This window comes from Chrysemys picta, chromosome 3 (genome assembly GCF_011386835.1).
Source record: "Chrysemys picta bellii isolate R12L10 chromosome 3, ASM1138683v2, whole genome shotgun sequence".
Classification (NCBI taxonomy): domain Eukaryota; kingdom Metazoa; phylum Chordata; order Testudines; family Emydidae; genus Chrysemys; species Chrysemys picta.
The window spans coordinates 202,089,319-202,116,268 of NC_088793.1; the positions used below are offsets into that span (position 1 = coordinate 202,089,319).

Consider the following 26,950-nt stretch of genomic DNA (forward strand, 5'->3'; position numbering starts at 1 on the left):
GCACCGGGTACTTTGTCGTCGGCGCGCAGCAACCCCCCCAACACCTTACAGTGGTCGGCACTGCGCCCCATCGAAAAAGCAGAGGAAGGCCTCGTTGTCTCCGAAGCGTTGAGAGAAGGCCCAGGGAGAGGCTAGATCCATGTCGGGCAGCCCCAGTCTTCTTCTCCCCCCCCCGGCTCTAGAGTGCCGACTCAGGTCGAGCGGAGCAGCCCGGTTGCGTCGACTCGGACCTCTCTGGCTGAAGTCCGCATGCCTTGGACACCGGAGGCCCTGCAGGTGGCCAAAGATATTATGACCCTGCAGGTACCTGGGGCACCGCCGGCACCCAGAGCCCACTCTAGAGGCAAGCTGCCACTGGGATCTTGGCAGCCAATGCCGACCGACACAGATCCCGGTCAGGGGACCACTCTCGGGCTCGTTCGTCACCCCGTGTCCTGTCAGAGCACAGCCCCCAACCTCCGCTCTCGTCATCCTCCAGGCTGTCTGGTAGGGTGTCATCGGAGCAGAGCTCCAGGCACCGCTCCACTCCGAGTACCGGGTATCTGCGGGACAGGCACCAATGCCACAGACGCTCCCACTCTAGGAGGAGCTACAGGAGCCGCTCCCGACACGGCCGCCGTCGCCGGTCACGCTCCGACTCTCGCACGTCGAGATACCGAGCTCGTGACTCCCGGCGGGGATCACCAGCTCCACGTCATCATGGGTCCAAGCGTCGAAGCGTCTCGACTAGCAGCAGCTCGAGGCGGCACTGTTCCTCGACGCCGGAGTCCAGATACCATGGCAGACCTCATGCTCGGCACCACCGCACCTACCGTTCGCATGGCACCGACCTCGTCCCGCACGCAGCACCCGATCACCCAGCTGGCCAACCCGACCAGCTGGTGCCAGCCACCAGGCCCTCCTCAGTCGTTATGAGTTTAACTTGTGGGGATCACTGCCGAAATTCGACCCCTCCCTTCCGGAGCGTGAAAGGAAGGATTTTAAGGCGCTGGTGGAAGAGGGCACCGCTGCCGCAAAAGCTGCTCTGCAGGCAGCGTCGGATGCAGCTGACACAGCTGCTCAGTCCATGGCCTCGGCCGTGTCCATGCGCAGGGCATCATAGCTACTGCTGTCCGAGCTCTCCATGGAGGCACAGTCCGTGATGCAGGATCTTCACTTTGACGGCAAGGACCTGTTCGTGGAACAAACGGACGTGAGGCTCCATGGCATGAAGGACTCACGTACCACCCTTTAAACCCTCGGGCTCTGTTCCACCCAAGGAAAAGCCCAAGTCGCAAGCCTCCGTTCCTGTGCCTCAGCCTAGATACGAGCCCGCCTACAAGAGGTCCAAAACTTAGGAAAAAAACACCTCAAAGGTAGTCCCCCTCTACTCCTGTTACTTCCTGGTCCCCAAGGCGAAAGGGGGGACTCAGACCCATCCTGGATCTGCGAGGCCTCAAATGGTTCATGGCAAAATGCCGGTTCCGCATGGTCTCCCTGGCGTATATCATACCCTCCCTGGACCCTGGCGATGGTATGAGGCCCTGGACCTCCAGGATGCTTACTTTCATATCCACATATTCGAGGGGCACAGACGCTTCCTCAGTTTCCTAGTGGGACAGGACCACTACCAGTTTGCAGTCCTTCCCTTTGGCCTGTCCACCGTGCCCAGGGTATTCACAAAGTGTATGGCGGTAGTGGCGGCCTACCTCAGACGTCGAGGGGTACAAATATTCCCCTACCTCAATGACTGGCTGCTCAAGGGCACCTCCCGATCCTAGGTTCAGATCCATGTGGACCTGCTCTTGGCCACATGTGTCAAACTGGGCCTCCTAGTAAATGAGGCCAAGTCAACATTGATCCCGGTGCAGCGCATAGAATTCATAGGTGCTCTCCTGGATCCCTCCAATGCCACAGCCTCTCTTACCATGGACAGGTTCCTGACCTTGAGGGGGCTTATAGCCTCGGTCACAGCTCCTGGGCCACATGGCGGCGTGCATGTACATGGTCCGCCACGCCAGGCTTCGGATGAGGCCCTTCCAACTCTGGTTGGCCTCAGAGTTCTCCTAGGCTCAGGACAAACTAGACAAGGTCCTCTCGGTACCAGCACGGATGATCACCACACTTCAGTGGTGGGTCCTGCCCGGACAATATGCTCCAGGGAATTCCCTTCTGGGACCCCACTCCGTCACTAGACCTAGTGTCTGACGCGTCGGACCTGGGCTGGAGAGCCCACTTAAGGAACTCTCCGACCCAAGGGATGTGGTCAGCCGAGGAGCTGTCCCTTCACATAAACATCAGGGAGCTCAGGGCGATACGATTAGCCGGCAAGGTGTTCAGAGTACTCACGGTCAACACCGCCAAGATGTTTTATATCACCAGGCAAGGCAGGATGCGGTCCTCGTCCCTCTGCCTGAAAGCCCTCAACCTCTGGGAGTTTTGTGTAGCCCACGACATCTCCCTGAAGGCCTTCCATCTGCCGGGCGTCAACCACACACAGGCCGATCGCCTGAGCAGGGTTTTCTCCTCCCATCACGAGTGGTCGCTCCACTCGGAGGTCACTCCCTAGCTCTTCCAAGCGTGGGGCTCTCCCCAAGTAGACCTGTTTGTGACCAGGCAGAACCGCCATTTTCCACAGGTTCTGTTCCGGGGGGGGGAGTGGGGAGGAACGCGATGGTCGGGCCAACTTCTTTATGCTTTTCCCCCGTTTCCCCTCATTGCCAAGGTCCTGGAGAAAGTAAAAACGGACAAAGCACGTGTCCTCCTAATCGTCCCAGCTTGGTCCCGGCAGCATTGGTACGAGACCCTCCTAGGCTTACTCGTGGCCCCTCCCCGTCTGTTGCCACTCCGCCAGGACCTCCTCTCCCAGGACCAGGGCTGCCTCCTCCACCCCAATCTGGACGCTCTCCATCTGACAGCCTGGCTGATCAATGGCTAAATGTGGAGGAGAGAGGGTGTTCGGAGGGGGTCAGGCGTGTCCTCCTCAAAAGTAGGAAGCCATCCACATGCTGAGCCTACCTGGCAAAATGGTCCAGGTTCTCCAGGTGGGCGGGTGAGCGGGGTGCTTCCCCAACGTCTACCCCACTCCAGCTTATCCTTGAGTACCTTCTTCACCTTAGGACTCAAGGCCTGGCCCCTTCCTCGGTCAGGGTGCACCTGGCGGCTATTTCAGTGTTCCATCTGCCGGTTCAGGGCTGCTCGGTTTTCTCCCATGCCATCACCGGGCGTTTCCTCAAAGGGCTAGACCGGTCCTTCCCTTATGCTAGAACGCCTGTCCCTCAATGGGATCTAAACTTGGTGCTGTCCCACCTCACGGGGCCCCCGTTCGAACCCCTGGCCACATGCTCGTGGCCTCCCCTTTCCTGGAAGGTAGCCTTCCTTGTGGCCATCACGTCAGCCCGGCGGGTCTTGGAGCTTAGGGCCCTGACCTGCGACCGCCCCTTATACAGTCTTTCACAAGTCCGCCCACACCCTGCATTCCTCCAAGGTGGTCTCCACCTTTCACATGAACCAGGACATCTTCCTACCTGTCCTCTGCCCTAAGCCACACGCTTTTAACGAGGAACACTGCCTCCATACTCTCGATGTGCGCAGGGCGCTTGCCTTTTACCTGGAGCGGACTAAGCCATTCTGTAGGTGTTTGCAACTCTTTGTTGCCTCGGCAGAGCACATGAAGGGCCAACCAATCTCCACCCACAGACTGTCTCGGTGGATCACGTCGTGCATCCGGACATGCTACGACCTAGCAGGGGTTCCCGCACCACCTATCATAAGGGCTCACTCGACACAGGCTTAGGCCTCGTCGGCTGCCTTTGTGGCCCACGTCCCTATCCAGGACATCTGTAGGGCCGCTACCTGGTCCTCAGTACACACATTCACGTCCTACTATGCGATAGTCTCCCACACCAGGGATGATGCTGTTTTCGGTAGGGCTGTGCTCCAGCCAGGGGATCCATAAACTCCTACCCACCTCCATCACACATAGTTTGTAATCACCTACTGTGGAATACACATGAGCAAGCACTCGAAGAAGAAAGGACAGTTATCTGTTCCGTAACTGGCATTCTTCGAGATGTGTTGCTCATGTCTATTCCAGGTCCTGCCCTCCTTCCCCACTGTCGGAGTTGGTCCGGCAAGAAGGGACTGAGGGTGGGGGGAGCACACGGCTCCCCTTATAGCACGCCATAGTGGCACCACTCCAGGGGTTGCAGCAGCGCTCCCCCTATGGGTACTGCTGAGGGAAAAACTTCCGGCACCGGTGCACGTGGTGAGCACGCACACCTATTGTGGAATAGACATGAGCAACACATCTCGAAGAATGCCAGTTATGGAACAGGTAACTGTCCTTTCTGTCTGCATACCCTTTGACCTTTTCTTTCCCCCAGAAAAATACTATATATAGTGTAATCATATATTTAATAACCTAGTTTAACTATAAGTCCTGAATAAGATACTGGGCTTTGTATGTCATAAAGCCAAAATAAACTATGCAAACCAAAAGAGTGGCTGAAATTCTGTAAGGGTCTCTTAAATAACTTTTTTTCTCTACAGTTCTATCAAATTTGGATTTCATATTTCTGATAATTTACAATAACAATGAGATCAGGTTTGTGTGTAACAGGTACATTTGAGTTTAAAAGGAAGGATCTCATAATGAAGCACACTAGAGGGGTATGCTTCATTTTATATCAGTGATTGTCTACATTTGCTCGTCAGGCAGAGTTTACACGACTATGGAGCGTTTATATTGTCATTCATACATATAGCCATAATTTAATGTCTCGTTCTGTTTTTAAAAAGAAAACCTAATACTTGTCATTTTTAGGAAGATCTAAGCGAAAGAATATTACAAGGAGATGAACTTCCAGGCCATGTGGGTACTGCATGCCTCTTATCTTCCATGATTGCAGAACTGGGAAAGAGTGCTGGAATTCTCACACTTCCTATTATGAGCAGAAATTCAAGAAAAACCATTGGAAAAGTAAGAGGTATGGTTGATACAAAACAAGAACTTCAACATAAACTACCTTAAAATTAGACTGACAATTTTGTTTAAAGTGCTGTGTTTGGCCATTTAATCCAATGATTTCAGAATGCGTAGCCTAATGTGTCAGGGTATGCCTACACTACGAAATTAGGTCGAATTTATAGAAGTCGTTTTTTTAGAAATTGTTTTTATACAGTCGATTGTGTTTGTCCCCACACAAAATGCTCTAAATGCATTAAGTCGGCTGTATAGTAAGTCCACAGTACCGAGGCTAGCGTCAAATTCTGGAGCATTTTTAATTTAATTGAATAATTTTTTTTAATTAATGGAGATATCCCATCTCCTAGAACTGGAAGGGACCTTGAAAGGTCATTGAGTCCAGCCCCCTGCCTTCACTAGCAGGACCAAGTACTGATTTTGCCCCAGATCCCTAAGTGGCCCCCTCAAGGATTGAACTCGCAACCCTTGGTTTAGCAGGCCAATGCTCAAACCACTGAGCTATTCCTCCCCCCCCCCCTCCCCCAGTTCCCGCAGTCTCCGCTGCCCATTGGAATTCTGGGTTGAGATCCCAATGCCTGATGGGGCAAAAGCAGTGTCATGGGTGGTTCTGGGTACATGTTGTCAGGCTCCTCCCCCCCCTCCTTCCGTGAAAGCAACGGCAGCCAATCTTTTTGTGCCTTTTTTCCTGGGTTACCTGTGCAGACGCCGTACCACGGCAAGCATGGAGCCCGCTCAGCTCACCGTCACCGTACGTCTCCTGGGTGCTGGCAGACGTGGGACTGCATTGCTACACAGCAGCAGCTCATTGCCTTTTGGCAGCAGACGGTGCATTATGACTGGTAGCAGTCATGGTCGTACTCCCGGGGGCTCTTTTAGCCGACCTTGGTGAGGTCAGTCAGGAGCACCTGGGCAGACATGGGAGTGACTCAGCCAGGTCATTCCCATCTTCTGGCAAGCAGCCAGGAGATGACGATGGCTAGCAGTCGTACTGCACCGTCTGCTGCCAGTCTAAGATGTAAAAGATAGATGGAGTGGATCAAAACAAGAAATAGACCCAATTTGTTTTGTATTCATTTTGCTTTCCCCCTCCCTCCCTCTGTGAAATCAACGGCCTGCTAAACCCAAGGTTTTGAGTTCAATCCTTGAGGGGACCCTTCTGTGTGACAGTTGTTTGTGTTTCTCCTTGATGCAAAGCCACCCCCTTTGTTCATTTTAATTCCCTGTAAGCCATGTCGTCAGTCGCCCCTCCCTCCGTCAGAGCAATGGCAGACAATCGTCTCGCGCCTTTTTTCAGCGCAGAGGTCATAGCACTGGGATCATGGAGCCCGCTCAGATCACCGCAGCAATTATGAGCACTGTAAACACCACGCGCATTATCCTGGAATATATGCAGAATCAGAACCTGCAAAAGCAAAACCAGGCAAGGAAGCGACGGCAGCGCGGTGACGAGAGTGATGAGGACATAGACATGGACATAGACTTCTCACAAAGTACGGGCCCTGGCAATGTGCACATCATGGTGTTAATGGGGCAGATTCAGGCCGTGGAACGCCGATTCTGGGCCCGGGAAACAAGCGCACACTGGTGGGACCGCATAGTGTTGCAGGTCTGGGATGATTCCCAGTGGCTGCGAAACTTTCGCATGCATAAGGGCACTTTCATGGAACTTTGTGTCTTGCTTTCCCCTGCCCTGAAGCACCAGAATACCAAGATGAGAGCAGCCCTCACAGTTGAGAAGCGAGTGGCAATAGCCCTGTGGAAGCTTGCAATGCCAGACATCAATTTGGAGTGGGCAAATCTACTGTGGGGGCTGCTGTGATCCAAGTAGCCAATGCAATCAAAGAGCTGCTGATATCAAGGGTAGCGACTCTGGGAAATGTGCAGGTCATAGTGGATGGCTTTGCTGCAATGGGATTCCCTAACTATGGTGGGACGATAGACGGAACCCATATCCCTATCTGGCACCGGAGCACCAAGCCAGTGAGTACATAAACCGAAAGGGGTACTTTTTCAATGGTGCTGCAAGCACTGGTGGATCACAGTGGACGTTTCACCAACATCCGCGTGGGATGGCCGAGAAAGGTACATGACGCTCGCATCTTCAGGAACTCTGGTCTGTTTCAAAAGCTGCAGGAAGGGACTTTTTTCCCAGACCAGAAAATAACCGTTGGGGATGTTGAAATGCCTATATGTTTCAGAGTAGCATATCTATATATAGATATCTCCTCAATATTTATTCCACTCTATATGCATCCGAAGAAGTGGGCTGTAGTCCACGAAAGCTTATGCTCTAATAAATTTGTTAGTCTCTAAGGTGCCACAAGTACTCCTGTTCTTTTTTTGAAATGCCTATAGTTATCCTTGGGGACCCAGCCTACCCCTTAATGCCATGGTTCATGAAGCCATACACAGGCAGCCTGGACAGTAGGCAGGAGCTGTTCAACTATAGGCTGAGCAAGTGCAGAATGGTGGTAGAATGTGCATTTGGACGTTTGAAAGCACGCTGGCGCAGTTTACTGACTCGGATAGACCTCAGCAAAACCAATATTCCCATTGTTATTACTGGTTTCAGACTAGCAGCCGTGTTAGTCTGTATCCGCAAAAAGAACAGGAGTACTTGTGGCACCTTAGAGACTAACAAATGTTCTAATAAATTTGTTAGTCTCTAAGGTGCCACAAGTACTCCTGTTCTTCTTTTTATTGTTATTACTGCTTGTTGTGCGCTCCACAATATCTGTGAGAGTAAGGGGGAGACGTTTATGGCGGGGTGGGAGGTTGAGGCAAATCGCTTGGCCGCTGATTACGCGCAGCCAGACACCAGGGCGGTTAGAAGAGTACAGGAGTGCGCGGTGCGCATCAGAGAAGCTTTGAAAACCAGTTTCATGACTGGCCAGGTTATAGTGTGAAAGTTCTGTTTGTTTCTCCTTGATGAAGCGCCCCCCCCCCCCCCACCTTGGTTCACTCTACTTCCTTGTAAGCTAGCCACCCTCCCCTCCCCCCTTCGATCACCGCTTGCAGAGGCAATAAATTCATTGTTGCTTCACATTCATGCATTCTTTATTAATTCATCACACAAATGGGGGGATAACTGCCAAGGTAGCCCAGGGGGGTGGGGGAGGAGGGAAGGACAAGGCCACACTGCACTTTAAAACTTAAAAACTTATTGATGCCAGCCATCTGTTGCTTGGGCAATCCTCTGGGGTGGAGTGGCCGGAGGGGGGCCCCCCCCCCACCATGTTCTTGGCCGTCTGGGTGAGGAGGCTGTGGAACTTGGGGAGGAGGGCTGTTGGTTACATAGGGGCTGTAGTGGCGGTCTGTGCTCCTGCTGCCTTTCCTGCAGCTCAACCATACACTGGAGCATGAGTTTGATCCTCCAGCAGCCTGAGCATTGACTCCTGCCTTCTGTCAGCAAGCTGATGCCACCTATCATCTTCAGTCCGCCACTTACTCTCTTCAGCCCACCACCTCTCCTCGCGTTCATATTGTGCTTTCCTGCACTCCGACATTGTCTGCCTCCATGCATTCTTCTGTGCTCTGTCAGTGTGGGAGGACAGCATGAGCTCAGAGAACATTTCATCCCGAGTGTGGTTTTTTTCGCCTTCTAATCTTCGCTAGCCTCTGGGAAGGAGAAACATATGCAGCTGGTGGAGGAAAAAGGAGGAGAATGGTAGTTAAAAAGACACATTTTATAGAACAATGGGTACACTCTTTCACGGTAAACCTTGCTGTTAACATTACATAGCAAATGTGCTTTCGTTACAAGGTCACATTTTGCCTCTTATTGAGGGAGGGCCTGCCGGTTTGGTGTGAGAGATCATTCATGCAGGGCCGGGCAACAGAATTCAGCTTGCAGGCAGCCATGATAAGCCGCAGTCTTTTGGCTTCTTTAACCTTCATAACCTGTGGGAATGGTTTCAAACTGCAGCATCCTCATTTCCCATACCAAGCGGCTGTTGGGTTGGCCATTTAAAATGGGTTGACAATTTAAAAGGAGGGGCTGCGGTTTGCGGGTTAGTGTGCAGCACAAACCCAGCTAGCCTCCTCCCCCCCCCCCCACCACCCAATTCTCTGGGATGATCGCTTCACCCCTCCCCCCACTGCATGGCTAACAGCGGGGAACATTTCTGTTCAGCCACAGGCAAACAGCCCAGCAGGAACGGGCACCTCTGAATGTCCCCTTAATAAAATCACCCTATTTCAACCAAGTGACCATGAATGGTATCACTCTCCTGAGGATAACACAGAGAGATAAGGAACGGATGTTGTTTGAATGCCAGCAAACACCGGGACCATACGCTGTGTTATGCAATGATTCCAGGCTACATGCTACTGGCCTGGCGTGGTAAAGTGTCCTACCATGGAGGATGGAATAAGGCTGCCCTCCCCAGAAATCTTTTGCAAAGACTTTGGGAGTACATCCAGGAGAGCTTATGGAGATGTCCCTGGAGGATTTCCGCTCCATCCCCAGACACGTTAACAGACTTTTCCAGTAGCTGTACTGGCCGCGAATGCCAGGGCAAATTAATCATTAAACACGCTTGCTTTTAAACCATCTCTAATATTTACAAAGGTACACTCACCAGAGGTCCCTTCTCCGCCTTCAGGGTCCGGGAGCCCGCCTTGGGTGGGTTCGGGGGTTACTGGCTCCAGGTCCAGGGTGAGAAACAGATCCTGGCTGTTGGGAAAACCAGTTTTTCCGCTTCCTTGCTGTGAGCTATCTTTAACCTCCTCATCATCATCTTCCTCATCCCCAAAACCCGCTTCCGTGTTGCGTCCTACTCCATTGATGGGAGTCAAAGCACAGGGTTGGGATACTGGTGGCTGCACCCCCTGAATGGCATGCAGCTTATCATAGAAGCAGCATGTTTGGGGCTGTGACCCGGAGCAGCCGTTTGCCTCTGTTTTTTTTGGTAGGCTTGCCTGAGCTCCTTAATTTTCACGCAGCACTGCCGCGAGTCCCTGTTATAGCCTCTGTCCTTCATGCCCTTGGAGACTTTTTCAAATGTTTTGGCATTTCGTTTACTGGAACAGAGTTCAGCTAGCACGGATTCATCTCTCATACAGCGATCAGATCCAGTACCTCCCGTTCAGTCCATGCTGGAGCTCTTTTGTGATTCTGGGACTCCATGGTCACCTGTGCTGATCAGCTCGCCACGCTGGCCAAACAGGAAACGAAATTTAAAAGTTCGCAGGCCTTCTCCTGTCTATCTGGCCAGTGCATCTGCGTTGAGAGCGCTGTCCAGAGCGGTCACAATGGAGCACTCTGGGATAGCTCCCGGAGGCCAATACCGTCAAATTGCGTCCACACTACCACAATTCGACCCGGCAAGGCCGATTTCAGCGCTAATCCCCTCGTCGGAAGTGGAGTAAAGAAATCTATTTAAAGAGCCCTTTAAGTCGAAAAAAAGGGCTTCGTTGTGTGAACGGGTCCAGGGTTAAATGGAGGTAACGCTGCTAAATTCGACCTAAAATCATAGTGTAGACCAGGCCTTAGAAATTAACTTATCTAATTTCTTTTTTCACTTTAAGATGGCTGTGGTGGTATTTAAAGATAATTTCCTAGCATGTGTGCATAGTTACTGTACATCAGGAAATTCTGTGCACTTGCAGTAAATTCTCAAGTGCAGTGGCTCTGAATCAGCTCCAGAGACATAGCCAGACTGCTTTACTTAAAACCATCACCTTTTTATGACATTCAAAACAATGTGTTTGTTTTCTTTATAGTGGACTACATAATTATAAAGCCGATATCGGGATACAGTTGTGATATGGAAGCTTCATATGCTAAATACTGGAGACCAAGAACAACACTAGATGTTGGACATAGGGGCGCAGGAAACTCTACAACTACTACCAGGTAAAGTAAACGTGTACCTGAATTGTGATATTTTTGTCTAGTCCCACATACTTCATTTTTGTAGGTATCCACTTGTGTAAATAGGTTTGCCAGGTCAATTTTTATGAAAAACTTGTAGCAGATTAAGTGGTTTTTATTCTAAATGTGAGTGAACGTTTAAAACTAAAATTGCTGATAGGTACTCAGGTGTGTGCATGTGCACTGTCTTACTCCTAACAATTTTTTCCTCTGTTTCTATTTCAGACTTGCTAAAGTTCAGGAGAACACTGTTGCTTCTCTGCGGAGTGCTGCTAGCCATGTATGTGTGGGTGTATATGGAAACAAGCTATTTGTAAAAATTCATCTGATATATTGTGTTAAGGATCTAGTGATTCAGCAAAATCTTAAGTGAAAAGAAAAGAATAGTCAGATAAACAAAATATGGAACTTTAATAGCAACTCCATAGGCATGGTTGTTACTTTCTTTTATAAGCTCACTTTAGACTTTCATCCTCAAACTCACCTTTCCACCTTAAAATTTGCAGATGTTGCTTCTAACACATGGAGAATTTTAGAGAGCTAACCTCAAATCCTACAGACTCACATGTAATGAGTAACTTTTAAGCATGTTAGTAGCCCACTGAAGGCAATAGGCAAGATTCTGGCTCTGAAATCTATGGGTAAATTCACTCCCTCCCCCCCCAGATAGAGAACTGAGACTCAGGCTTCTCCTAATGGAGGTGGCCCTTCAACCACCCTCAGAGCTGTGCCAAGACCCCAGAAGGTGGGAAGCCTCACCACAGCCCTCTACATCTAAGGGTAGTGAGCCCAAGAAGGCAACCATGAGCCACTCATACAAGGCCTCTAAGAAAAGGGCAGTGAGTCCCCACTGTGAGCCCCAACTGAGCTGGAAACCATCTCTGGCTCGCTCAATATTATCAGTACCGACAGCACCGAAACCATCTAAGTCTGGTACTCAAAGCTCGCACAGTACCAACTCGACAGAGCATGTTGGGCTGCATAAGGACCATATGGGCACAGGCAAGGAATCATTGGTATGAACAGGGCGCGAGAAATCCAGAGAATCTGCCATGGGGAAGGCTTCTTCAGCCTACATTGGTACGATCTTTGGCACACTAGACACCGATGGACTACACTATCAGGTCCACATCACAGACTTCTTCGGTACAGACATCTTGGCACCATCAACCGCCACCAGTAATGACATCTTTGGCACCACAGGACTTCTGGTATGTGTCAGACACTTAAAGGTCTGGACAAGCATAAGGCATCTCACAACCTGCTCTACTGGATTCACCTCTACTTGCTACTGGGGCCCCAGTACAAGTCCACCCACCGCTCCAGACTTGGAGGCAACATCATGTCATGCACCCCCATTTTCAAGCACTGAGTTGGATAGTGAGCAAGAGGATGTTGTTTCTTGCCACTCTTCTCACCCACCCTACGGTACCCATTTCCAGTCTGGACCTCAACTGTACTGCCCCTCTGATCTGCAGCCTCCCTGATCTGGGCAGCCATGGTACTATCATCAGGCCCCTTCCTACCTTCTCAATGGTCCTATTGGGACTGTTGTCGGGCATACAGACATTATGCCTCCCATAGCTCTAGCATGGCCTATCAAGAGCCACGGAGACACCCTCTTTCGGCTGTTACATCAAGGGCATCCAAGTTCCCTGAACCATTAAGAGAGGACCAAGAGGCTGAAATAGAGGAGATAGTCCCCAGAGTATTCTCCAAGGTTCTCTCAAGTAATAGCAACCCACCTACGTTCCCAGGATATTATGATTTACCCATACCTGGACGATTGTCTCTGCAGGGTGTGTTCCGTCACTGAAGCCCAGCTAGTCACCATCTGCAGAACAACTACCTGGACATCTGCACATATCTTTGCAGAACTCTATGCCATCCTAGGGGACTTTGCTGCAGATGCCAGATTTGGCGCCAGGGTACTATCATCCATAATATATTTGACTCTGAAGTCCCAGCCTCCAGTGGGGGTACTGCACAGGAGTCCCCTACAGTGGAGCATCTATAGGGAAATTACTAGAAGAAGGTACTTCCCTTGTGCAGTAGTGATCATTCTTTGAAATGTGAGTCCCTGTGGGTACTCCACGACTCACCCTCCTCCCCTCTACTTAGGAGTTCTCATAATAAACTCGGCAGTAGAGAAGGAACTGCGGAGGAGGAGGGTCGCCTGCACAATGCTGGTTAGCCTTGTGGTAGAGTGTACGAGGGGGAGGAGACTGTGCATGCATGGGCTGAACGGACCCCGCTACCAAAGTTCTCCGATCAGTGTAGGGATGCAGACATGCCTATAGTGGAGCACCTACAGGGACATGCATCTCGAAGAACGATTGTTACTGCACAAGGTGAGTAACTTCTTCCCTTAGAGTTAGGGATTTTTGTTAGCCAACGCTGATACTAGTCATTCACTTAAAACAAAGTTCCTGTTTAGTCCAGTGGAGATGTGGTCTTTCTATGAAACTAAGCCTCAAGAAATGGAAATTAGCTCTAATTCTATTTTATTCTCCACTGATCCACCTGTACTGATGTTCTCTTGGTGGCTAGAGTAAGAAACAGTTAACCGACCATGACGGGAACACAGGAATTACCAATGGAGAGAAAACCAGCAGTGGTCTGTAGTTCAGGATCCTGTCTTTCAGTCCTCTGAGGCATTGGATGTAGGGAAAATAATAAAAATTAATTCTGTGAAGGTACTGTATAAATAAGCCTTCTGAGAGAAGGAATGGAAATGTCCTGGTCTTTCTATTTAGCTTCCAAAGCTAATGGAGAGAGAACATATGATCCAGGTGTGGGAATTTGAGTGCTACCTTCAGAGGACTTGATTTACTTCTGAATAATTCCTCTTTAATCAACCAAAAATAAAACTGCCCTTCAATTGACTTTTTTAATAAAAGCAGCACCTGTTTTTCAGCTTTCTTCTTTAAAAAGAACAAACTTTTTAAGTGCTTTTATATAATTATAACATAAAAATATAACAATTTAGCTCAATCCAAATAGGTTACATTCATTTATTTTGCTGTTGCTTTAGTTTTTAAATGATACTTGAATGCTCATCAGCAATTTCAGTATCCCGAAGCAGACCTTCGCTTATATGTCAGAGCAGGGAAAGGCATGTAAATTTCAGTATATGTAGCTATCTCCTCTCATGGCTTTTCTTCAGTGAAGAGTGCATAATACTCTGACCACACTTGAACCCTTAAGAGATTGGATAAATAATAGCTATTAGACTTGCATACTGGTTATTTCAATATTTTTTTCTGTACATTGTTTATCAGTTGTTGAACTGAAGAATTTGGTCAATATATAACCAATAGTTCCCTACAATGCTGTATTGAACTCTAACTTTTATCAGCTACTGTAGTTATTGTATTTCAGTTGACATGCTATATATAAAATTTATACATTTGAAAACTTTCTTCCGAGCTCTCTCGTTCTCATATGCAGTTCTTTCTTTCTTCTCTGCAGGGAGCAGCATTTGTGGAATTTGATGTACATCTTTCTAAGGATCATGTGCCTGTTGTATATCACGATCTTACTTGTTGTATGGCTATGAAAAAGGTATATATGAATGTGCTGGCCATATTTCTGTTATTAGTGTGACAATTACTGGAACTCAAATTATTTGACTGAAATTCCAAGGTGTCTTGTAAAAATAGTTCGGTAACTCAGAAAAAGTATGGAATGGAAACAAACAATACAATCTTAATATATTGGAAATTATGGTTTTGCATGAAAATATACTGCAAAAGATGAGCTAATTTAATAGTAATTCTTTATCTTGACATTAGGGGCCCTTCAGATATGTGATCTGAAATACTTCCTTCCATGCTGTAATGCAGTGGTTCTCAACCTCTTAGTCCATGACCCACAAAATAGCAGGAAATTCCTGTAATCTACCATATCTCGCAAGCCTTTGTGGCCATAATAGATTGTCACAAGTTGGATTTTTTTTTTTTTGGCCTTTTTTGTCTTCTCCGCCCCTTGAAGCACTGCTTACCATATCTTAGTACTTACCATTTTGTGGGGAGGAAAATTGGGGCTGAACTGCTCTGGGGTTGAGTGGTAGGCCAGAAAGGATGGAGCCAGGGCAGAAGTGATAGTAGCAGGAAGAAAGGTCCTGGAAGCAAGCTGCTTCTTCAGTCACCTGCCAAAACAATTCTTTCTACTGCTTTCTCACCGTAAGGGTAAGATTCTTGAGGCCCCTGTATGTGACTCATTGGATGAGCAACACTACTGTTGTGCATACTGATTGATAGAAATTCACTAAGGAGAGCACAATCTTACAGCAGACTTGTAGAATTTCTCTTAAACCTCCAAGTTTCATAGCATACAGACCATTGAATATTGTTTATGGAAAAAGGTGACTCTAGATTTCATAATAAAAATGGGGCACTTTTGTGTCAGAGTTTGTCACAAAATGCTTGAGTGCACCACATTATCTCATTGGATCTGTCCACATGGGTCAGCAGAACAGGTCAGGTAGGCTGAATTCTACGTCTTCCCCTTGCTTTCCTCTTCTCTACATTTTGACAGCCATAGAGAAGAAGGAAGTGAAGGTGGAGAACTTGCCAGATCTGCACCCCCTTTCCCCTGAAAAGCTTGAACAAGTGTTTTTCACTGAGTAGACTGGGTTATTAATTCCTCATAATCCGCTTGCAATATTGTCACCTGACACGTGACAAGCTTTGGCCTTGAACTGTGGTTGGCATTAAATGTGCACTCAGTATGTGATTAATGTAATGGGTGTACAAAACATCTTAAATCAGTATAGCAATGCCTGAACAAAAACTTTATAGTTGGAAGGGGAGAACATTTGAAATGAAAAATGGGGACAGATGTCATGAAAAGTTCTTGGGACACTAGGATGACATATGAAAACCAGGATGTATTCTCTTTATCATTGTTTTTGAGATGTTCAAAACAAAAATTTGGAAGGGTCTTCAAATGAGGTGTTTGGGGTTTTAGAATTTTTATTGTACACTTTCCATCTTGTGAACTTCAAATTGAATGCAGAGGAACATCAATAAATTAATCTTTTTAAAATGAACAAATGTAGGCAGTTACAAGAATTTTTAATAACGTACAGCAACAGCCTAGTGCATAGGTCACCACTTGAAAATTAAGGCCTAAATTGTGCTTGCAAATCTTACTTTTGCCTTAACTAAGTGCACTAAGACAGTTACTGTTTTGCACATCATGGTGCCCATGCTGCCACTTTTGAAAACTGGTCTTCTCATCCATAAATAAAGTGCCATTTTAACATTATCAGTGGTAAACAACATATTTGTCAGTGTGCTTGGCTAAATGCTTTAGTGATGTCTGTCTTGAAATAAAAGTATATTGCTTATCATACTTTCTAGTGCATTTTCAACATTTAATGTCAAATACATATTTTTTCCAAGAAATTCGATGCTGAGCCATTGGAATTGTTTGAGATCCCAGTAAAAGAACTTTCATATGACCAACTGCAATTATTAAAGGTAATGTCATGGTAGGCTAGTTTGGTATGTTGCTGCACAGTAGATGTTTGTATTAAAACAGGATGTCAGACCTTCATTTTGAAATAGTTACGGTCTGAGAGAGCTCTTGCTGCTGCTCTGAATGTACTACACAATAAGTAATTTAAAAGCATTTGACTGTATTTTTTTTTCACATTTAGCACAGAGCATTCCTTATGGAAGACTAGCTATATATCAAGATGGGAGTTTAAATATTAAGCCATATGAATTACTGAGCACAAAAAATTACCTCTTAGTTGTAGATGACTAAGTGGATCTCCTCTACTTCCCCAAAAACTTAATACAAAGGGATATTCTTGGAGAAAGATATAAGGGATTGGGAGTAGGGGGTTTAAAATGCAATCGCCATATCTGTAGTATCACTACCATGATACTCCGAATATACTGAAGATGAGGTCCAGGGCCTAATTTTCAGAATTGCTAAGTATTCGCATCTTGCATAGAAGTTAATGGAAGCTGAGGGTACTCAGTAACTCTAAAAATCTGGCACTAGGTACAGTCTCTACAGATAAAAGTATACTTGTTAATTTAATATATTCTTTTTGTGATCTTTAGCTGGCTCATGTGACTGCCTTGAAATTAAAAGATCACAATGGTATGTACTAATATAAGGCAGCAGATAAAAACGTTTGTAAGAATTTATATTGTCATTGAAATGTTTATTTTCCAATCAATTTTGTTTATTCTTAGAAACTGAAAGTTGAGATTTTCAAATACTTGAGTGCTATTCATCACATAGGATTTTCACAGGGAAGTTACTATGTATAAAGGCATCACTGGTAGCCAGGGTCGGTGTGCCACCTCCCCCCACCCCCCGCGGCAGCTAACCCAGCCCGCCACCAGGGGAGCCTGCCGCCCCCCCCCCCCGCCCAGGGAGGCCCCCCCTCGCAGCAGCAACCCCCCCCCTGCAGCTAACCCTGCCCAGGGAGCCCCCCTCCATAGCAGCTAACCCCACCCACCACCATCCCCGCCTGGGGAGCCCACCCCCCTCCCCGCAGCAACTAACCCCGCCTGGGGAGTCCACCCCAGCTCACCTCCGCTCCGCCTCCTCCGCTGAGCATGCCAGCGCCACTCTAATTCTCCTAGCCTCCCAGGTTTGCGGTGCTGATTGGAAGAGAATTAGAGCTGGGGCTGTGTGCTCAGCGGAGGAGGCAGAGTGGAGGTGATCTGGGGCGGGGAGCGGTTCCCCTGTGCGCCCCCCCTTGTTACTGCGGGCGGCCCTCCCTGCACCCCCCCGCCCCAGCTCACCTCCACTCCACCTCCTCGCCTGAGTGGGCTTTTAGGCGCCCTCAACCACTAGGTGCCCTAGGCGGCCGCCTACTTCGCCTAGTGGTTGCACCGGCCCTGCTGGTAGCATGTAATACCATCCTCCAACATATTTAAGAAAAATTTTAATTACTCCACTAACAAAATCACCACTAGTGTCTCCCTCCAACAACTTCTTGACCATACCAGTTTCTCAGCTCCTGATATTCCAGGAACAAAAGATGGACCTTGCAGTGTGCCCTATATGCTAGTAAACTTGGGCTGTTATAAAATATGTAACACTGTCTCTGTTGCTGCAGAATTTCATAGTACTGTTCACTATAGAATTAAATATCGCCAGGATTTAGTTAGTTCTGATAACAGTGAAATACGTAATTTTGCTGCATTACAAAAACGTTTAGTGCAATATTTAAATTTGTAAACTGAGCTGAATTTCTTTACCACTTGTGTTGCCATTGCACAGTTGATGTAATGAAGTGAACACTGTTATCAATTTACTGAACTTGCTCAAAGCATGAGTACATTATTGAAACAAGGCCCTGGGGAAATAAGAATAACTAGTGGAGTCTCTCAAAGAAGGAGTTTCTTATCAGATGTCAGAATTCTGTGTTCTCAGCCATTTTCCCTGGTGCCTTTCATAATAAGCTTCATCGGAAAAATGTGAGGATTTTTTTTTTATTTATTTGATTTGTGGTCTTTTAAACCTTTCTTAAGATCGCTCATTGAACCTTTAGTTTTTATATGAATTGCATGTATTAGACCAGCAGTAGGCAACCTATGGCACGCGAGCTGATTTTCAGTGGCACTCACACTGCCCGGGTCCTGGCCTCCGGTCCGGGGGACTCTGCATTTTAATTTAATTTTAAATGAAGCTTCTTAAACATTTTAAAATCCTTATTTACTTTACATACAACAATAGCTTAATTATATATTATAGACTTATAGAAAGAGACCTTCTAAAAATGTTAGTGTATTATTGGCACGCAAAGATTTAAATTAGAGTGAATAAATGAAGACTCGGCACACCACTTCTGAAAGGTTGCAGACCCCTGTCTTACACCATTATCCTGCTCGTACTTGATAACATACTTTTTTAATATTTCTATAAAAAGATGTACCTTTTCAGAATCCATTATGCAAACTGTAGTTGAATCGTAACTTCTTTACTAATGAGCATATCCCAGGAAATACATTCAAAATTACTGAATTTTGAGGACTGGCATACAAATACAGAAGCAAATTGTGCCAAGTTTTGTGCATCACACTGTACTATATTAAATGGAAGTACAAGTGGCAAAATATATTAAGATTTCATCATGAACTAGTAAATGTACTGTAATTTGTTTTTTAAAGTTTAGTAATACATCTCTACCTCGATATAACACTGTCCTCGGGAGCCAAAAAAATCTTACCGCGTTATAGGTGAAACCACGTTATATCGAACTTGCTTTGATCCGCCGGAGCACTGCTTTACCGCGTTGTATCAGAATTTGTGTTATATCGGGTCGCGTTATATCAGGGTAGAGGTGTACTACTTAGCTGGAGATGCCAATTAAAGTATTGTGCAACTCAATTTTTGACTGCCACGTTCATGTATAGAATGCATTGACTAGCTTAATTTTGATAAATAGTATTGTTTTGTATCTAGTTCTTATTGGATACATGTCTTCCAGCATTAGGTGTTTGCAATTCGCAGTGTTGCCAACTCGAGTTTATTGGAAATAACATGATTTTGGCCACCTCGATAGGCAGTCTTGCGATGATGTGAAAAGCTCCCTCCATTATATAATTTGGGGAAAGCAAAATCCAAGTGAGCTCCCTACATACTACACTGTAGTCTTGAGGAAGGTGCACTGAACTGCGACCATGAATTTTAGTTTCAGCTCTTTAATATATCTCTGCCCTTCACAATTATGAGCCAAGGTCTCGTACTGCTGCCTTGGAGAAGGGGTTATGTATCGTTCATCAATTTCACAGGATAATGGAGAATGTGTATAAGGTCACTTTTTAGGCAGAGCTGGGAATCAAACCTAGGTGTTTAATATAAGAAAGCCAAATCTTACCCATTTTGATGCAGTTTGCCAAAGGAACATGGCAAATTAGGTGCTTCTGTAACCCATACTAACATGTGGCTCTGTCACCCTTTAGCAAGCAGACCACACAGCAGCTTACGACTCTTGTTATGGTTTCCATGTTAAAAAAATCTGGTAAAGGCCTGTGCTTTTACATCCAGAGGTCTCTGTCTCATTCTCCAAAGACAACATACAGGGGTATTGTTATATTTAGCTATGCTGTCTATAACCACTAGACCACAATCTGGTCCTGTAACTAGAAGAAAAAAAACAAGAACTCTGATGCCCAGTGTTAGGCAGTTTCTCAAATGCTAGTGTAATCCACTGACACTGTGTGTATGATGTCTCCCTGTATGGACAGGCTCCTACTGAGAATAACAGCATGCTTTTCCTTTCACCAGTTACCCTAGCAGAAATAGAAGAGATTTGTGCTGTGAAATAGAAGGTTTAAACTCTGCTGACAATGACCCATGTGGGAGTGAAACAAATATATAAATAAAAAGTTAGTGTAGGACCCTGAAGTAAGAGTTGGAATGGTTTTATATTGCAAAACATTGCATTTAGAGGGCATTTACATGTGGTATTAATAGTTATTATTGCATTTTTTTGTGCTTGTACTTTGGTTTAATGGGAGTTGTCACTTTAAGAACAGAACGTGAGATTAAGACTGCCTATAGAGAGAGGTATTTGAGGCTGAGAGTAATGTGTGGGAGACTGTCTCTGTGTTTCCTGAGTGGAAGATATTGTCTCTGTAATTTCCAAAAAGGTCAGAACTTCTAGAAAACAAGCTTAATTCTCAAAGTATAACATTAGCACTTATAGGGAACTCTGGGTATGTCTACACTACAGTAAAACACCTATGGCTGGCTCATGTCCGCTGACTCAGGCTTGTGGGGCTAGGGCTATGGGGCTACAAAATTGCAGTGTAGACGTCCAGGCTTGGATTGGAGCCTGGGGTCTGTGAACCTCCCCCCCTCTTGGAGTCCCAGAGCCCGGGCTTCAGCTTGAGCCTGGAGGTCCACATGGCAATTTTATAGCCCCGCAGCCTGAGTCAGCTGACACAGGCCAGCTGTGGGTGTTTTTATTGCAGTGTAGACGTGCTCTGTATGTCTCAGGGCATTGCTAATGAGCTGTAGAGCCTTTCAACCGTAGGTCACCAGTATGAAATCCAGCTCAGCAGGGGTTAAAAGGCATTCCCATTTAAAGAAAGTCTGGTAGCCTCTGAGTTCAACTTGCAGCTCCCCTGTCACAAACTTTGCACTAAATTGTAAGCTCTTCAGGGCATAGCTTTCTTACTATGTTTGTACAGACCATAGCGCAATGGGGGACCCATCTCAGTTGAGTACTCGAGGAAGAGCTCATGCAGCATGGCCAAAATCACCTTGTTCACTATACCTTTGAGTTGGCAACACTAAGTCTCACACATGTTGGAGGTGGGGTGGGAGGAGTTAAATAATCAGAAGACAAACTTCAAAAAAAGTTAATCTCTTTTTTTTTAAATCTCATGATTTTGAAGAGTCTCCTAATTTGGGGGTTGGCAATACTGCTTGTGACGGAGCAGGGAGCAGGGCAGATTTGACCTGGGAATGTTGCAGGGGGGTTGCAGTGGGGATGTGGGACTTCCCTTGAAGGGAGCTACCTGAGCTGTAACCTGAGCCAGGAACGGGGGTGGGGAGAATTAACACCTTCTGCCCGGGAGACTGAACAAAGGAGAGGAGCAGCGGGAGGGGCTGGGAGTTGAGTTTCGGTTGGGGCTGGGTGGTGCAACGCAGGGAACCCCAAGCTGGGGTCTAAGCTCCCTGAACCTCCCAGAGGGACCTAATTGAGGGGGGTCTGGTCGTACCTACACGCTCTGCTTGAGACTGTGTTCCTGTCCTTGAATAAACCTTCTGCTTTACTGGCTGGCTGAGAGTCGCAGTGAATCTCGGGAAGAGGGGTGCAGGGCCCTAACTCCCCCACAATCCGCAACAACTGGTGGCAGCGACGGGATCTACTGCACCCCGTGGACGGCGCTTCCTGCAGTAAGTGACTGGGGAGCAGTAAAACGAAGGGGGATTGACGGGGACCAGGCCTGCTGAAGAGTGGGAGAGAGACGGTTATTACCCCTGGGAGTGTGTGACCAGCGAGAAGGACTTTTGCAGTAACAGGGTCCCCCGGGGGGATCGCAGCGAGTGGTCCCAGGGGCGGAGGAGTCTGCAGCTCGACCCTGGCAGAGAGGCGGTGACCTCGAGAAGGGCTGGCACACTAGGGGTCCCCCTGGGAACTGTGGGGAGCTGTGAGCACACAGGCCGGTGAGTGGCCAGCAGGAAGATGTATGCCAAGCGGCTTAAGAGCGACCTGGTGGAGCTGTGCAAGCAGAGGCAGCTGCGCATTGGGAGGCTCACCAAAGAACAGCTCATTGCCCAGCTGGAGGCGGAAGATCGCGCGAATGAACTGATCCCTGTGTCTCAGGGAAGCAGCCTGGCAAATGCAGCGCAGGCACCAGTGTCTGTCCCAGCTGGGAGTGGTCAGCCGGCTGCTGAGGGCTTCCCGAGACCCCTCCTTCCTATGCCTAGGGGAAGGGTGGGGAGGAGCCCAGCAAATACCGAAGGCGCCGTGATCCCCCCGGCCAGCAGGGGGTCCCCCCGGCGAAGCCCGCCGGCCAGCAGAGGAGCCTCCCGGCGACGTTCGGCATCCGGGGAGCGGAATTGGCTGGAATGGGAGAAAGAGCTAAAACTGAGGGAGCTGGAGGATCGTGAACAACAGAGACAGCATGAAGAGAGACAGCGTCAGCATGAACGGGAGGAGAAAGAGAGACAGCATCAGCATGAACGGGAGGAGAATGAGAGACAGAGACAGGAGAATGAGAGACAGAGACAGGAGAATGAGAGACAGCATCAGCGCGAACTGGAACTGGCGAGACTGAGGGGCAGCGAACCCCCGGCTGCGGTGAGTGATGGGGGACCCAGGACTGCACGGAGCTTTGATAAGTGCATCATGGCCCCATACAAGGAGGGGGAGGACATGGATGACTTCCTGGAGGCCTTTGAGACGGCCTGCGAGCTGCACCGGGTGGATCCCGCGGACAGACTCCGGGTCCTTACCCCCTTACTGGACCCCAAATCCGTGGCATTGTACCGCCAACTGGGAGAGGCAGAGAAAGGGGACTACGAACTATTCAAAAGGGCCCTGCTACGAGAGTTTGGGCTGACTCCTGAGATGTACCGGGAAAGGTTCCGGGGTCAAGATAAAACCCCTGAGATCTCATATTTGCAACTAGCCGTCCGCATGGAAAGATACGCCAGCAAGTGGGCTGGTGGGGCCCAGACGAAGGAGGACCTGATTAAACTGCTGGTACTGGAGCAACTGTATGAGCGGTGCCCATCCGACCTGAGGCTGTGGTTGGTGGACAGAAAGCCAGAGAACCCGCGACACGCCGGGCAGCTGGCTGATGAGTTTGTAAAGAGCCGGTCAGGGGGTGGCAGGGAGGAGCCCCAAAGGAACAGGCCCGCCGCGATGCAGAGAGAGAGTCACCCTGGGACCTCCCAAAGGGGGAATATGGGGAATCCCCTCCCACGGGGAAGGCCCAGCATCAGGGACAACCGACCGGCTCGAGGGGACCCACGGGACCTGAGCTGCTATTACTGCGGCCGAAGAGGCCACGTTCGGGCCCAGTGCCCCAAGCTCAAGGACAGACTGAGCAGACCGAACCCGCACCGGGTTAACTTGGTAGAGGCCCAGACGGACGAGGGGCAGGCTTCCCACGCAAGAGGGGCTGGCAGCTTATCAACTGCTCAAGAGAGAGAAGGGCCCCCGGCCAGCTTCTCTGGGGGGCCAGATGCTCCGGATTCAAAGTTCTCCGTTTACAGGGTTGGCGCGGGGCTGTCCCTGCGGAGCGAGTGCCTTGTTCCCCTGGAGGTGGATGGGAAGAAAGTTTATGGATACTGGGACACGGGCGCAGAGGTGACACTGGCCCGGCCCGAGGTGGTGGCCCCAGATCGGGTGGTGCCCAACACCTTCCTGACCCTGACCGGGGTGGGCGGGACCCCATTCAAGGTTCCCGTAGCGAGGGTACACCTGAAATGGGGGGCCAAGGAGGGCCCCAAGGACGTGGGAGTGCACCACCATTTGCCCACTGAGGTGTTGATGGGGGGGGACCTAGAGGACTGGCCAAGCAGCCCCCAGACCGCCTTAGTCGTGACCCGTAGCCAGAGCCGGCGAGGGGCACTACGCCCTGACCTTGGGAAGGATGTCCCACCGGAGGCACCGAACCCTTCCCGGGTGGGGAGGGAACACCCAAGGACAGGCCGCGGGGTGGCTGGGGCTTCCGACCCAGCCGACGAGAGGGAGCAGGTCCCCATCCCTTCCTCAGCCGCCGAGTTCCAGGCCGAGTTGCAGAAGGACCCCTCCCTGCGGAAGCTAAGGGGCCTGGCTGACCTCAGTGTGGGACAGACCATGAGGAGAGGATGCAAGGAGAGGTTCCTGTGGGAGAAGGGGTTCCTCTACCGAGAGTGGGCTCCCCCGGGGGAAGTGGAGTCGTGGGGGATCAGGAGGCAGCTGGTGGTTCCCCAGAAGTTTCGCCACAAGCTACTGTACCTGGCCCATGACATCCCTCTCGCAGGGCACCAGGGGATCCGGCGCACCAGGCAGAGGCTGCTACAGAACTTTTACTGGCCCGGGGTCTTCACCAACGTCCGGCAGTACTGCCGATCCTGTGACCCCTGCCAGAGGGTGGGGAAGGCCCGGGACAAGGGGAAGGCAGCATTGAGACCTTTGCCCATCATAGAGGAGCCTTTCCAGAAGGTGGCCATGGACATAGTGGGACCTCTCAGCAAGACGACCCGGTCTGGGAAGAAATACATCCTGGTGGTGGTAGATTTCGCCACCCGCTACCCCGAGGCAGTGCCCTTATCGTCCATTGAAGCAGACACTGTGGCGGATGCGCTGCTGACCATTTTCAGCCGAGTGGGGTTCCCCAAGGAAGTCTTGACGGACCAAGGGTCCAACTTCATGTCGGCCCTACTCCGGTGCTTGTGGGAGAGATGTGGGGTCCGGCACAACTGGGCCTCAGCATATCACCCCCAATCCAACGGGCTGGTGGAGAGGTTCAATGGGACGCTAAAAATGATGCTGAAAACATTTATGAATCAGCACCCGCAGGACTGGGACAAGTACTTACCTCACCTGCTGTTTGCGTACAGGGAGGTACCCCAGGAGTCTACCGGGTTTTCGCCTTTCGAACTGCTATATGGAAGGCGGGTAAGGGGGCCCCTCGACCTGATGAGAGACGAATGGGAGGGGAAGGCCACTCCTGACGGAGAGTCGGTGGTGGAGTATGTCCTGACCTTCCGGGAACGACTTGCCGAGCTCATGGGCCTGGCCAGGGAGAATCTGGCCAGAGCCCAGAGGAAGCAGAAGGTCTGGTATGACCGCACAGCACGGGCCCGCGCCTTCGCCACTGGGGATCAGGTGATGGTCCTCATCCCCGTGAGGAAAAACAAACTCCAGGCCGCCTGGGAAGGGCCCTTCAAGGTTGTCAAGCAACTAAACGAGGTAAACTATGTGGTGGAGCTGTCGAACCGGGCACACCACCACCGGGTGTACCATGTGAATATGATGAAGCCATATTATGACAGGGGGAATATGGTGTTGGCCGTGTGTGGACAGTGGGAGGGGCAGGGAGATGACCCTTTAGTAGATCTATTCCCTGGGACAAGAGTTGGCTTCCCCCTGGAAGCAATTCCCCTCTCTGATCGGCTAACCCCTGCCCAGCGAGCTGAGATCGGAGGGGTGCTGCATCTGTACCAGCAGCTGTTTTCCAACCAGCCTGGACGCACTAATCTGACTGTCCACCGGGTGCAGACAGGATCGCACCCACCTATAAAATGCTCCCCCTTCCGAGCCACAGGGAAAACTGCTCAGGACCTGGAAAGAGAGGTCAATGACATGCTGGCTTTGGGGGTGATCCAGCCGTCTTCCAGCCCTTGGGCCTCGCCGGTGGTGCTGGTCCCCAAAAAGGACGGGTCGATCCGGTTCTGTGTGGACTATCGGAAGCTCAATGCCATCACTGTAGCCGATGCCTACCCCATGCCCAGGCCGGACGAGCTCCTAGACAAGCTGGGAGGTGCTCGGTACCTTACCACCATGGATCTTACAAAGGGCTATTGGCAAGTGCCGCTGGATGCAGATGCCAGGCTGAAATCGGCCTTTGTCACCCCTCTGGGGCTCTATGAGTTCCTGACCCTGCCCTTCGGCCTCAAGGGAGCGCCGGCCACCTTCCAGCGCCTGGTGGATCAGCTACTGAGGGGGATGGAGAGTTTTGCCGTGGCGTATATCGATGACATCTGTGTCTTTAGCCAGACCTGGGAGGACCACATATCCCAGGTTAGACAAGTGCTGGACCGACTCCAGAAGGCTGGGCTGACCGTAAAACCGGAGAAGTGCAAGGTGGGGATGGCTGAGGTATCCTACCTAGGCCACCGGGTGGGAAGCGGCTGCCTAAAGCCGGAACCAGCCAAAGTGGAGGTGATCAGAGACTGGCCCGCTCCTCAAACCAAAAAGCAGGTCCAAGCCTTTATTGGGATGGCAGGGTACTATCGGAGGTTCGTGCCCCACTTTAGCGCCATAGCCGCCCCCATCACTGAGCTGTGCAAGAAGGGGAAGCCAGACAAAGTGGTCTGGACCGAGGAGTGCCAGGAGGCTCTCCGGGCGCTGAAGGAGGCTCTGGTCAGTGGCCCAGTTCTGGCAAACCCAGACTTTGACAAGCCCTTTATGGTGTTCACCGACGCCTCAGACACAGGACTGGGGGCGGTGTTAATGCAGGAGGATGAAAAGGGGGAGAGACACCCCATCGTGTACCTGAGCAAGAAGTTACTACCCCGGGAGCAGAACTACGCGGCCATCGAGAAGGAATGCCTGGCCATGGTGTGGGCCCTCAAGAAACTAGAGCCATATCTCTTTGGGCGTCACTTCACCGTGCACACCGACCACTCTCCCCTGACCTGGCTGCACCAGATGAAAGGAGCCAACGCCAAGCTCCTGAGATGGAGCCTGCTCCTGCAGGATTATGACATGGACGTGGTCCATGTGAAGGGACGTGACAACCTGATAGCGGACGCGTTGTCCCGGAGAGGGAGCCCTGAACTTCCCCAGGTCACTGGTCAGAGTGACCCCGCTCAGTTCAGTCTCGAAGGGGGGAGAGATGTGACGGAGCAGGGAGCAGGGCAGATTTGACCTGGGAATGTTGCAGGGGGGTTGCAGTGGGGAT

The 26,950-nt window shown here is 49.6% G+C and overlaps 1 protein-coding gene across 2 annotated transcripts in view; it reads left to right on the forward strand.

Moving 5' to 3' along the window:
- Positions 1-26,950, forward strand: part of GPCPD1 (glycerophosphocholine phosphodiesterase 1) — an 87,567-nt gene that overhangs the window by 48,231 nt on the left and 12,386 nt on the right. For both annotated transcript variants that reach the window (XM_005287440.5, XM_005287441.5), the window contains exons 9-14: positions 4,805-4,967; positions 10,691-10,823; positions 11,067-11,121; positions 14,313-14,405; positions 16,250-16,327; positions 16,922-16,961. In XM_005287440.5, coding sequence (XP_005287497.2) covers positions 4,805-4,967; positions 10,691-10,823; positions 11,067-11,121; positions 14,313-14,405; positions 16,250-16,327; positions 16,922-16,961 — 562 coding nt within the window. The remainder of the gene's footprint in view (positions 1-4,804; positions 4,968-10,690; positions 10,824-11,066; positions 11,122-14,312; positions 14,406-16,249; positions 16,328-16,921; positions 16,962-26,950) is intronic.